General features: G+C 53.6%; 1 protein-coding gene across 1 annotated transcript in view; it reads left to right on the forward strand.

Annotated features, from left to right (window-relative positions):
• The window catches only part of LOC133353378 (kinesin-like protein KIF13B), a 136,547-nt gene that overhangs the window by 67,739 nt on the left and 54,970 nt on the right, over positions 1 to 13,838 (forward strand). Inside the window, 8 exon segments of the mRNA XM_061569581.1 lie at positions 896 to 1,042; positions 1,931 to 2,077; positions 4,031 to 4,174; positions 5,036 to 5,209; positions 7,148 to 7,311; positions 10,743 to 11,010; positions 12,622 to 12,651; positions 13,403 to 13,502. Of these exon segments, the coding sequence (XP_061425565.1) occupies positions 896 to 1,042; positions 1,931 to 2,077; positions 4,031 to 4,174; positions 5,036 to 5,209; positions 7,148 to 7,311; positions 10,743 to 11,010; positions 12,622 to 12,651; positions 13,403 to 13,502 (1,174 nt within the window).

Genomic DNA, 13,838 nt, shown 5'->3' on the forward strand with positions numbered 1-13,838 from the left:
CCACCTCGCCTGGTATACAGGAGGTTGTGGGTTCGAACCCTGACGCCTGCTGTACATTGGAGTTTGCATGTCTCTCTCCCCGTGATCGCGTGGATTTTTCTCCGGGTCCTCCGGTTTTTCCCTCCACATTTAGAGAAACATGCATTTAGAGTATTTGGCTGCTATACATTTCCGCGTGATAAGCCAATTCGTTGAACTATCATTTATGGCCACGTTACTTCTGAAACAGAGCTACATAGCTCATTGGTCCTTACCTAGTAAAAGAAACATAGCTTCATAAAATATTTGCATAGTCTTAGTCTGGAACTCTCTCCCACTGGACACAATCAGCGACCAAACACCATCGCACCTTCTAGCAGCAGTTCAAGGCTCACTTGTTCATGCTGGCCTATGAGGGACTTTGAGCTCAGGCTCTGCGAGTCCTCGATTGAACGTTGCGTCAAATTCGCGAAGCGATATTGGAGTATCGGCGTGACGTGGTGCCATCTACCGTGGTCTGCGCGGATGAAGATTCTGTTAGCGGCGAACGTCAAATAGGCTGCAGCAAACAGCGCGAGTACAAAGTATGATGCGACAAAATAACGTGCGGCACAGACAAGAAGTTGGGGGTCAATGTCCGCAGTGGACTGCGACCCTCAAAGGAATGGCGCCACCCCCCCCCCATCCGTGGTGCCCCCCCCACCCACATGAACCGTGGATTAAACAACTTACTCGAGACGCCGGTGTACGGCAGCAAGAGCAGTTCAGGCGAACGCTGTCGCAAGAGGTCACACGTTTGGCGCAACGGTCCTTCGCCGACGCAGCACGATCAATTAAGTTTGAGGAGGCGGACAAAGACCGCTCACGGAGCAGACGTTGTGCCGTGCGGTGTGGCTGACGTGTGCGCCGGGTGCAGCGCGGCATGCTGGTGAGCGAGCCGGCGGTGCAGGTGCGCCGGCAGGGGCAGGGCACGCAGCTGTGGTCGCTGGAGAAGCTGGAGAATCGGCTCGTGGTGATGCGGGATCTCTACCAGAACTGGAAGCAGAGCAACTACGACCCATTGGTGACCCGACACGCACGCACGTACACATGGTACACGTACACATGGTACACGTACACACGTACGCACGCACGCACTGCACACCAGGCTGCACTTCCCTGCAGCAGTAAAAATGTTTCCTGCATTGAAAATTATTTAACTGGATAAAAGCACACTCCGTCTGTGAAACACAGCCACCTTCGTGATAGCCTTGCGGAATAAGCTTGCCGCGAATACCTACTTACCTGTGTTCAAGTACGTGGTGTCCTGTGGTGCGCACAACGTCTGTGCACCGACATCTGATAGCATCCACCGTGCCCACCTGCTCGTATATCTTCACAGTGAGTGGGGCATGGCACCACCTTCTCCCCATCACGTGGCCACACCTGCCTGGGTGATTCCAACAGCACCGTCCCCAGCCATCGCTCGGGCCAGCAGGGACGATTGGGTGCTCCTTGTGCATATTGGCCCATTCCGGGTCCGTGGGCGTCACCGGTGCCGTTTAGTATCTGAACCTGGCACGGGGGGGGGGGGCCCTTGAGGAGTAAAAGCGACATCACCCCGTACTGCGCAACTTCAGCTACCTTCATGATACTCTTCATGATAGCGTTTATACACCTTCATGATAGCCTCGCCCGATAAGAATGGCGCCAATACCTCCTACCACGCCGAGATTTTTAGTATCTGAACCCGGCACTGGGGGGCCCTTTGTAGATCGACTCGGCCTCCAGTGGACACCGGCTGCTCCGGTGGTATACACATTAGCTCGTATGGTAGCGCCGGACGGTGGCCCGGCGCACGGTGCTGGTCACGCACCAGTGCGTGCAGCGGTAGGTTCGCGCGCCGGCCGCCTGTCGCCGTGGTAACGCTGCTCCCCGGCTCCTCCTCCTCCTCCGCCGCTGCCGTCCTCAGGGCGCGGGGGTGCGCGGCGCGGACGACCCCTTCTTCGAGGCGCAGGTGGAGCACGACCTCATCGGCGTGGCCAACCTCTTCCTGGAGAGCCTGATGCACGACGTGCGGCTCGCCTACGCCGCGCCCATCATCAACCAGCAGGGCGAGGCGAGTGGCCGCGTGCGCGTCAGCCCCCGGGACGCGAGCCTCCGTCGTTGTCGTCGTCATCGTCAGCCTTCGTCAGTTGGCCGGCTGCTGCGTGCAGGCCTTCCCAAGATGTTAACTACCTCGCCTGGTTTACAGGAGATCGTGGGTTCGATCTTGACCCTGATGCCTGTATATTTGGAGGTTGCATGTCTCCCTCCCCGTGGTCGTGTGGATTTTTCTCCGGGGCCCCTGGTTTTTCCCCTCCACATTTCGAAACGTGCGATACATTTTCATACGATAAGCCACTTCGTTGAGCTACCATTTGTGGGCAGGTCACTTCTGATGAAGAGCTACGTAGCCGAGTGAGCCTTACTTGGTAGGATAAAAAAAAACTGTTTAGTTTAATATCTCACAGTCGTGCGATGTAGCGATCCTCATAGCTCCTGCACACGAGCTGATTTCATTGCTCCATCTCCGTGGTGGAGGTCTTCTCGGGCGCGTCCCCTCCTCTGTCTGCCACTCTGGCGTTGTGCTCGCTCATGGGCCTATGAGTGACTTGTCTGGACCAAGCCCGCTCTGAGTCGATGTGATGTTCTCTAACCCCATACATCCCTCTTTCTGTCTCTCAATGCTGCTCTGCGCACGTGGTTATTTTTATTACGTATTTTTCACCAATGTCATATTCATGATCTATGTGTCATTGCCGGCAATGTGCACAGATTATAATCTTTACTTTGTATATATATATTGGTAAGTTGCTTTTCATGATCGAGTTGGACTTTCCAAAAGCCCTCCAACCTCATTAATTCATCGTTTTGATCTTGGTCCACCTTCAAATTAAGAACGAGCGTGGTCAGGACAGCTTCAATAGTTGTCACAAGTACGCATGATCACACAGTACACATAATCTGTTGCGTTTTCCGGTTGTGTGTCAGAAAAACGTGTGGTACATGACTTTAGTGTTGTCATTATAACATCAAATATGAATGGAAACGGGAAGAGTAAGGAAAAAAACCTTAATTTTGTTACCTGATTGACATCTTGAGAACGGATTAAATACAAGTTAGAAAACAATGATGCATGCGTTTGGATTATGGAGCGGGATGCATTTGTCTTTTATCAACGGTGCTTTTTGTTCTGGTGGATGTCTCCATGTGTTGGACAAAACAACCCTTTGATCCTAGATTTGAAGCTTTCGTGACTACGTTTTTGTTCTGGCCCCTCCTGTTATGAACACACGGACCGGGCCACTGCCTAAATGCTTTCACCGTTATTCAGAAAGCATTGAAAGTCGAGGAAAGTGTGAAATATCTCGCAACGCCTCCTTCCCCCCGGTTCACTCCCCCCTCGTGCAACAGAATGCTGTGGTTCCCCCCCTCCCGTGCGGAGACAATGCTCTCTGGGGACATTCCATCTCTCGCTGGCCCTGCCCCAGCTGCTCTTGAGTCCTGTCCACTCCGGTGCATCCAGCCATGCAGAATGCGTTCCACGAGTGGCCGAATGCATTGAGACGAATGGCGGGGGAATGTTTTGTACTTCTACTCCCCGCCACCGCGTCTGTCACGCTGTCACACGGCGGCAGAAGAATGGTTTCCGTCGTGACATGAATCGCGGGCCTTTGACTCTTGAGGCTTTGTGTGTCTGTGCGTGTGTGCGGAGTGGTGACGCGGTGGTTAGCGCGCTGCGCTGCTAACCTGCCAACCCGAGTTCGATTCCCGCTCAAGGCCAACGCCAGTGACGATTATCTGAACCGGTCCTGGACCTCTCCTAGGTCGACTCAGCCTTAAATGAGTACCTGGTGCAGTGAGTAAACATCGCCACTGCGGAGATAAAGGTGGCTGGGCGTGGTGTTGGCCACACACCCCCTCGTGTGCCGTGCGGGCCTTCATAGGTGCTCGCTGACAACACTTTGCCCCAACAATCTGTTAAGGCTACACGGGGGATCGTTGTCTTTGTGTACGGCGCGGGGCACAGGTCGCAGGCCGCCTGCACATGGAGCTGCAGCGGGTGAGCGGGCCGGACCCTGAACGCATGGCAGGCGGGGATGACCCCTCGGATGAGTCGGATGGCAGCAGCGACAGCGAGGACGCCGGCTTTATCCGCCAGCTTGTCTTCAAGGTGCGCTCCCGCGAGGGCCACTCGGCTCAGGGGAGTGGCCGTGCGGCTCCGAGGTCGCATCGCTGAGCTTTCAACCGCTGACATCCGCTGACATCTCCCCCCCCCCCCGGGTTGAAATGTGGGATGCTGCCTGTGATTAAACTGGGATGCTGAAACTTATTGAGCTAAACTCAACTATCTAGTTAAACGCTCGTGCACGTCGGCGCTTGCACGCGCATGTGAGCGCCAATGCGGGTGCGGTACGTGTACAGAGAGATGCGCTGGCCCGCACACCAACGTTACTGTACATGGCTACACCTAAGCAGGGCCATCCAAAGGTTTTTGAAGGCCCGGGGCAAAATGGCAAATATAATGAAAAACTTTTGATTTTACCAGGTAAGGCCCACTGAGCTGGATAGCTCTTTTTCAGAAGCGCACCTGGCCACAAATGATAGCTCAACAAAGCGGCTTATCACGTGGATATTTTATAGCAGCCAAATACTCTAAACGCATGTTTCTTCTAAATGTGGAGCGAAAAATTCACGTGGCCACGCAGAGAAACACACAAACTCCAAATATACAGCAGGCGTGAGGGTCGGGATGGAACCCACGACCTCCCCCTGCATACCAGGCGAGGCAGTCAATGTCTCGCCACCGTGGCACCGGTGGCAAGTTGATAGTCTCAGCCTCGCCGCCAGTGACTACACAAACGAACATTACATTCAATTTAGTCGCCTGCATAATTTGGACAAATTAAAAATACATTTCGGTTTGACCATCGAGCGATGAACGAGAGTGTTTGTGGCAGGGCGAATGGGAAAGTGGTGCCCCCTAGTGTTTGTGTTTTGTATGTGTGGGCGTGCGGGCGTGCGGGTGCTGTAGGTGCGCATCAAGGAGGCGGTGGGGCTGCCGGCCGAGCTGGCTCACTTCGTGTTCTGCCAGTACTCGGTGTGGGGCCACAAGCAGGTCGTGACGGTGCCGCCCCAGATCAACCCCGACTCTCCGCCCTCCGTGACCTGCTCAGGCCCGGCCACGGTCCGCTTCGACCACACTCAGGTGTGTGCCTGTGTGTGTGTCTACGTGTGTGTGTCTACGTGTGTGTGTATATGTGTCTACGTGTGTATGTGTCTACGTGTGTGTGTGCCTGTGTGTTTCTACGTGTGTGTGTATGTGTGTGTATGTGTGTGTGTGTCTACATGTGTGTGTGTGTCTACGTGTGTGTGTGTGTCTACGTGTGTGTGTCTACGTGTGTGTGTGTATGTGTGTGTGTGTCTACGTGTGTGTGTCTTCTACGTGTGTGTGTATATGTGTCTACGTGTGTGTGTGCCTGTGTGTGTGTTTCTACGTGTGTGTGTATGTGTGTCTACTTGTGTGTCTACATATGTGTGTGCCTGTGTGTGTGTATGTGTGTGTGTGTCTACGTGTGTGTGTGTCTACGTGTGTGTGTGTCTACGTGTGTGTGTCTACGTGTGTGTGTGTCTACGTGTGTGTGCCTGTGTCTACGTGTGTATGTGTGTGTGTGTACATTGTTGTGTGGGGAGCGGCAGTGTAACGGTCAGCGCTACACTGCGCTACGAACCTGGCGTCCTGAGTGAGATTCCCGCTCACGGCCAACACCGGTGACGATTATCTGAACCGGTCCTGAGCCTCCCCTAGGACGACTCAACCTCAAATTGGTACCTGGTGCGGTGTGTAAACATCGCCACTGTGGAGACAAAGGCCCCTACAGTCTGTTCAGGATTCACGGGGGATCTTTGTACATTGTCGTGGTAAGCGCAACGCGCTACCGGTGACACGAGTTCAATTCCTGCTCACGCCCAACATTGGCGACGAATGCCTGAACCTGTCCTGGGCTTTCCCTGTGTCGACTCAGCCTTCAATGAGTACCTGGTGTGCCGTGTTAAACATCTGCTCTTGGGATACAAAGGCAGTCTGGTATGGTGCCACCCACGCCCTCATGTGCCGTGCCGACCTTTAATAGGTGCTGGTTAACAGCACCTGGCTCAAGAGTATGTTCAGACGACATGGGGTGTCTCTGTCACGTCTTGTACGCGTGTGCATGTACAGGCAACGGTGCAAATGTGAGCGTAGAAGCGCCGCTATGGGACCTGGTTAGCCTGCAGCAGCCCGCGGTCACTGCCAGTTTCCCCCCTGCGGAATCACCGTAGCCTAGGAGTAGGAACCGTTTAGACAATTGCCGGTGCACAAGTGGCGTGCCAGCGTGCCGGCGGCACATTCGCGGCACCGTGTGTACGATAGGGGGACCCGTTTGTGCCGCACGGTGACCGACAGGCACCCACGCGTCATCCACAGGTGCTGCGGAGCTGCGTCTTGGCCAGATGAGGGCAGTGCTGCACCATCCATCGCTGTACTAAAAATGCTATGCTCCCACCCGCCTTCACCAATCTGCACTGACCAGGGTGGTGAAGTACGGTCAAAGAACCCCCATGTTTCGCACGACGGGGGAGTCTGTGCGCTCAAGCTGCACCTAGCCTGCACCAAGTGCCGTGGCTTCGCCAACCCGAAGTGCAAATGGTGGCTGGCGTTGTGTCGTGTGTTTGTTTGTGTTGACGCATACGAGTATGTGTTTTTCAGTGAGTGTATGTTTACTTGCGAGCGGCGGTGCGGTGTTGAGCGCACTCCGCTACGACGCCCTGCGATCCGAGTTCAGTTCCCACTTTCGCAGACAAAATTGGTGACTAAATATGCGAACTGGTTCTCAGCCACCTTCTCAAACTCAGCTTGGCTGGAGCAGTGCCTTAAACATCAGCACTGGGGAGACGAAGGCTATCAAGCGTGGTGCTGCTCACCCAGCCCCTCGTGTGCCGTGACGGCCATCGCGGGTGCTCGTTTACAGCACTTGCCTCAAACATCTGTGTGTATGTATGTTGAACCGTTTGTCGCACCGCACGTAGCCAACCGTGCTATTCGGAAGCCTTTACACGATGAGCATCTTGTCTCTTTACCTTCGCTGCGCGCGCATTCGCCATGCAGGAGTTCTCGCTGCCAGTGTCGGAGGAGCTGCAGGACGTGCTCACGGAGGAGGCGCTCTCCGTGGACGTTTGGGGCCACCGGCTCGGCGCCAGCCACATTGGCCACGAGGTGCCCCAGTGGGAGCCCACGGTGCTGCAGGAAAAAACGAGGTCCCTGCAAGACAGGTGAGAAGTGGGTGCACCAGTGTTTTTGGGGAGCGGCAGTGTAGCGGTTAGCGCGCTGCGCTACGTACTTGGCGACCCGAATTTGATTCCCGCTCACGGCCAGCACCAGTGACGATCATCTGGACCGGTCCTGGGCCTTTGCTAGGTCGACTCGGCCTCAAATGAGTACCTGGTGCGGTGTGTAAACGTCGCCACTGGGGAGACAAAGGCGGCCGGGCGTTGTGTTGGCCACCCACCCCCTCGTGTGCCGTGCCGGCCTTCATAGGTGCTCGCTCACAGCACTTGCCTCAACAGTCTGTTCAGGCTACACGGGTGGGGGGGGAGGGTAAGTGTGTGCTGCAAGAGCGTGGCCTCAGAGTGTGCACCTGGCCTGGCACAAGCGCCGTGGTAACGCTTGACGAGGCGAATGGCGGCTGTTTGTTGTTGTTGCTGCTGCTGCAGGAGCTGTGATGCTGACAGGGCAGGCGAGTGCGGGGGAGGGGCGGGGGGTGGCTCCCTGACAAGTCACGTCTATGCTGTGTCACACACAAAGCTCTACGAGCTGGCCTCGTGGCCCCAAACGTCAGAGAGCCGAAGTGGCACCGCTGAGACCATTGGGGTTCCGGTCAGGGTCCAACGTCTCAAACGCTTTGCGGTGTTTGCGTGATCCATCAACCCTGCAAAGTGCAGGATTATTATTATGACTGACGGTTTAAATTGCCCTGCCTGGATGATTTTTTTTATGCAGTTGGGTTGTCTTGGGGCGGGCGGGGGAGGGGGGCATCGTGCAACTCGCAACTCTTGATGAGCATGATTGCATATTGAGTAGGCGCCTGGGATTTGAACCCAGGGTCTCAGCGGCGCTTGATCATTGTTTCCACACACAGCCATCATCAGCCGCCCCCCCCCCCCCCCCCGCCTTGAGCCACCCAGCCACCTCTCACGGTAATGGTTTAAATGGAACCAGCTTTGTACGCCACAACCACCGGGACAAACTGTGGCGGTTTGACAAGTGGAAGTGCCCCCGTGAGAGAGGAGGGGGGGAGGGGCAGTAGGAGGAGGAGGGGGTGGTGCTCACATTGTTGTGCCAGATATTGAAACACCTGCAGGTTCAAATTTCTGCACGGCCGATAAGACCCCACGGGGGGCTCGTTGCAGTTGCGAGCCTTTGGGTGACGAGCAAGGGGGCCGCTCTGTCAGGCCCAGCCGCCTTTAATGAGGGTTGACGCGAACTCACAAGGACCCGCGGCACTGACACCTGTCCCAGGAGCATGGCTTTGTCTGGATATGGAACGCAACCCAGACATGTGGGTTTCGATTACAACAAGTGTGCGTATTGCGCGTCTTTGTGCGTTTGTGTAATGTGCGTATGGGGAGCGGTAGTATAATTGTTCGCGCGCTGTGCTACGAAACCGCCGCCCTGAGTTCGATTCCCGATTACGGACGATACCGGTGGCGGTTATCTGAACAGGTCCAAGTTCTCCCCTAGGTCGACTCGGCCTCAAATGAGTAGCTGGCACGATGTGTAAACATCGCCGCTCGGGAAACAAAGGCGGCTGGGCGTGGTGCTGGCCACCCACCCTTCAGTGTGCGCCGTGTTGGCCTTCATAGGTGCTCACTAACAGCACTTGCCCAAAAAGTATGTTAAGGCCATAGGGGATCTTTGTCTTTTTGTTGGATGTATATGCTGTATATGTGTAATGTATATCTTTGTGAATGGTATTTGTGTACTCTTCATGCAAAACGTGTTGCATGTGTTTGTGATGTCTTTTGTGCTTGTGATGTACTTTTCGATTTAAAGCTTTCGTGACTGCAGGGATTCATCTTCTTGGTTCTTTTGGTAAAGTCACGTAGAAGGGAAGTAATAAAATAATAAAAATAAAACAATTCTCACCACGTTTCGGCCACAACGCAAGCAGCCGTCCTCAGGTGAAAACCAGGTCTGTCGAGGCGACAGCGTCTGAATGAAACAGCACACGTGCTTGGAGCATATATATAAGCTGGGTTGGAAGGGGGGAAAAGAGCGCCTTGACAAAAGAATATGCATATGGCCTGGCACAAGCGTCGTGGTGACGTCACCGCCACTTAGTGGCGAATGGCGGTTGTTGTTGTTGTGTTTGTGTACCGCATTGTATATTTGTTTACATTCTATTGTGTTTATGTTAAATGTGTAGTGTGCGTGGTATATATATATTAGGAAATGGGTAACGTATTTGATTGCTATACTTTACACTCCTATTGTGTTTTTGTTCTGTTTGTTCTCGTCACGTTCTAACCCGCTCCGACTGGACATCTGTTATAAAGAGCTTTATAGCTCATCGGATTCCTCCAGTATATATAAATATTATGATTCTGCTTGTGGGTTTAATATTTACGGAGGAAGCAGTGGCATGAGAGTAAAAGTGCTAGGATCCTGCCAATCCTTTTATTCCTTGGTTTGATGCACAATGAAATACAGGGACTCCTCTACTTACGAACATTCGACTTACAAGCTTTCAGAGATAGGAACAAACCTGGTCCGTATGTCCAAGTTGCCTGTTCGGATCGAGAGTCGTAAGTTCAACCACCGCGCAATAGATGGCGGTGGTAACATATATAGTTGCAGAACATGAAGAACCAGTGGCATCTACATCTACAGGATATTATACAACTTTCTCCGTGATTAGTGTACATGCCGTACAACATGTTTGGAATCGACAAGAGTGAAGTTGGCTTTACGAACAAATCGACTTACGAACAGACCTCTGGAACCTAACTCGTTCGTAAGTAGAGCGGTCCCTGTAATGCGAGTCAGGTTAATTCAGCGTAAAGTCATTGATTTGTCCTGCGTTATTTATTCACTGAGCCTGGGCCTCGAGACTGTTTTACAGGAGTGTCAAGCATTTGCATGTGTGCAGCCATTTTCATTTTAAGATGTGTGCTGGATCTCAGGCGTGACCCATCACACCTGTGGAGAGACACGCACGAGAGAGACGATGGTGATCATGGGGCCGATCGGGGACCCCCATGGGTCCTCCCTTCTTGCCTGAATGCTCCACTGGGCTCCGTGCAGCTCACCTGCTGCCCTCCCACTACACAATTCCACGATTCCGCCTGATGCCGCGCTCCCGCTAGGAAGCGTATTCTGTTCTGAGAAAGGAATTGGCAGTTTGTGGGCTAGGAGTCGTGACAAGCCCGACGCTCATAAGTGCAGGGCTGTAGAGAGTGGGCAGTTTTCCCTTGAGTCTCAGATCGGAAAAAGCCGAGGGGGCCACAGAATGGACCCTATCTGACATCTTGCCCCGGGCCTCCAAAAAACCTTTTGGTGGCCCTGCTTAGGTGTCACGATGTCGAGCGCGTCAGTGTGCGCGTCGGCGCTTCTTGCTGTACGCGTGTTGCACCCGCGTTGGCGCTCGCGCTCGCGCGCGCTTCGCCGACGGCCGCGTGACACGACGGAGGACGTGCCGCCGCAGGTGGAGCGACGTGACGCGCCGCGTGGAGCTCTGGGTGCAGGTGCAGGAGGTGAGCGAGCAGGGCGACTACGTCCCCGTGGAGGTCCGCGGCGACGCGCACCGGTCCACGGGCGGCGTGTTCGCCCTGCGGCAGGGCCGCTCGCGCCGCGTGCTGGCGCGCGTCAGCCCCGTGCAGGGCTCCGGTAACCTGCCCATCGTGCCCGAGAGCATCCTCTCCGTGTCCGTGGGCTGCATCGAGGCGCGCAGCACCAAGGGCGCCGGCTCGCAGGTGACGATGACGACGCGCCCGGGGCCCGTGTGCTCCCGCCCCGAACGCGCGAGAGCCACAAACCACGGTTTAATTCCACCGTCGACGGCCACGCCCGGGATGCATCCGCGTCGCGGTGCCTAGACAGCGTTGAGTCTGGATAAGTGGGTGGGTGGGTGGGTGAATGCTGTGCGTAGGTCAGGTTGTTGCGGGGCTGTGTCGTGGGCAGCGGTGAGCAGTTCAGCGATTCGGTTGTGTGCATCGCATTGGTCGCTTACCAATGCGATGCACTTTGGGGCAGTTCGAACGTCTCGACAGAATGTAGGGTGACGTTCTGTGAGAGGGGTGTGGGCGGAATAAGCTACGCGGTGGGTAGAAAGAGAGCGATCCGGCACTTCGTTACAGCCAGTAGGCCCTCGAAACAACACCGTGTCCCGGGAGGGGGGAGGGGGCGGCATAATGGGGGGCACTGACTGAACGTATGCAGAGTGACGCTACCTTGCTGCGAGCCGCCTCTCCGCGCTGCGCGAAAACGTCGCTCGCCAGTGCGGTTCCAGCCGAGTAATATCCCGTACAGTTACTGCAGCCACATTGGATTTATTGTGTTCTGGAATTGGTTCGTATGTTTGTTGAACTTCTTTCACACCTAGATTTGAACTTTTCATGACTGCAAGGATGAAAATTTAATTAAATCACAAATTAAATAAAAAATAAAAAATTTGAACATTGCATTCTGACCATAAGTATTGTGGTTAACGCAGACATGATTCCTTGTAAAAGGTTTCAGTTTAGTGTTTTAACATCTTAACACCTGTTTTGTTGCCAGAAAAAAGGGGAAAACCTATTCTCATATTTAATTAAACTGATATGTACGGCACCGCCTCCTCCTCGTCCGCCATGGGCCCACAGCAGCAGAATCTGCTTCTCTCACCCGAGGAGGTTCGGCAGGTGTCGCCGCGCTCCTGCCGCGTGCGCTCCGACCGCCCGCGGCCTCGTCCGCAAGTGCGGCCTCAACACGCGGTGCCGCCAGTGCCTCCCGTCAGCATGCCACCAAGGGCGTTGGCTACCAGAAGCTCGATGGGAGAGGGATGAAAGGCGTCGTTGCTTGCCTCCAACTCTGCGAGCTCGCTGTCGCCACCGCTCTTAATCTGAGTTTTAAATCAACGATGTGAGATGAGAGAAATAAAACTGATATACCAGGGCACCCCAGCCCTGATTGCGACCGGTATTTTGAGACATCAGTAGTCGGTGGTTCGAGAGCAAATCGCTCGTTCAGATGGAATGACGGAGCACCCTGCGGTAGTTTTGGCCGTGCTTCTTCTGAGCTCTGCATGATGGAGATCCGGTAACCAGCCTCGATCTTATTGAAGAATAACCCCACACCAGGTCGAACTCAAATACATTGCTAGCGACTGCCTTTCCGACAACACGTGATTTGGCCATTCTGTGCATTCGCGACTTTCCCTTCTTGGCCACAGAGCTATGCGATTATAATGGGTACGTTTACAATTCACATTCCTTTCTCTGGCTGTGGGTTTCATTTATTTCTGTTCTGGTGTCACTCCTGAGATGTCTATGAGGAAACTTGCACTCAAGAGGTCATGCTTTGTGCGTTTTTGTGCCTGTTCACAGAAGGACCGTGAAGACGTGGACAGTTACCAGGTAAGCTTAACACGGAGCAGGCTTTCGCGACCAATATCATCCACAATAGAGGTTTTTTTTGGGTTAAATCGCGTAAATATATAAATGTGTCGTTAAACCCACCACCACCCGACACAGCCAACTAGTAAGGTTTGTCACGTAAACAGAACGTGGCCAATTCGTCACTAGTACAGCACACCGGTGTGTTGGAGAGTGAAGCCACAACATTTACAATCTGACTACGACGCTTCACCAGTAATTATAACTAGCTTCATCGGGCGACAGCCAGATTTGTATTTGTGTTTTCACATTTTGTCAGTTTGGGAAAGGACTTATAATTCCGTGTGTACGTGTGACTATACATGGTTAGTTGTGTGTCTTTTTTCACTGGGTTCATAAACCCAACAGCCTGAGTTCGATTCCTGGCCACGGCAAACGTTGGGGCCGATTATCTGAACGATCCTGAACCCTAACATGGCTCGCCTCGGCGTTAAATGAGTGCCTTGTGCCTTGCGTACTATGTAACTTGCGTACCATGTGTAAGTGTGCCTTGTGTACCATGTGTAAGTGTGCCTTTCATACCATGTGTAAATGTGCCTTGTGTTACTTGTGAAAATGTGCCTTTCATACCATGTGCACATTTGCCTTGCGTACCTTACGTTAATGTCATCACTGGGGAGACAAAGCCGGATTTCATAGCTGCTCGTAAAATTGCACTCGCCCAAACGGTTTGTTGTGGGCTGCACGGGGTCACCCATGTCTTCGCTCACAGGAGGACGGGCTGCTAGCGTTGCGCGAGCGGTGGTCGGAGGCATTGTCAGTGAGACGGGAATACCTGGACGCTGAGATACAGGAGCTCGTCGCTAAACCAGGTATCGCCTCATCACCTGCCCACGACTCCTTTGCTTGTTTCTTTGTGAAACGCCTTCTTGAGGAAACCCATAGACAAGGCGCGCTCCTCGAGCATCCGTACAGAGGCACATTGGCACCTGCCATAATGTGAAATTATTTGTTGAAAAAAAATATATATAATGAACGTGCAAGAGAATGTCGATGTAATTCTTGTCCTTAACTCGTATTATCCAAACACCTCTTAAAACACGAACGTGTAACCTCTGCAGCTCAATTCATGTTGCACACGTTTTAATCGTTGCAGCCACGTCCATCATCACTGCATCTCACATAACCCCATTTTTAATTGCCTTAGG

The sequence above is a fragment of the Lethenteron reissneri genome, chromosome 43 (assembly GCF_015708825.2).
Source record: "Lethenteron reissneri isolate LAM-NWPU_2019-01 chromosome 43, ASM1570882v1, whole genome shotgun sequence".
NCBI lineage: Eukaryota > Metazoa > Chordata > Hyperoartia > Petromyzontiformes > Petromyzontidae > Lethenteron > Lethenteron reissneri.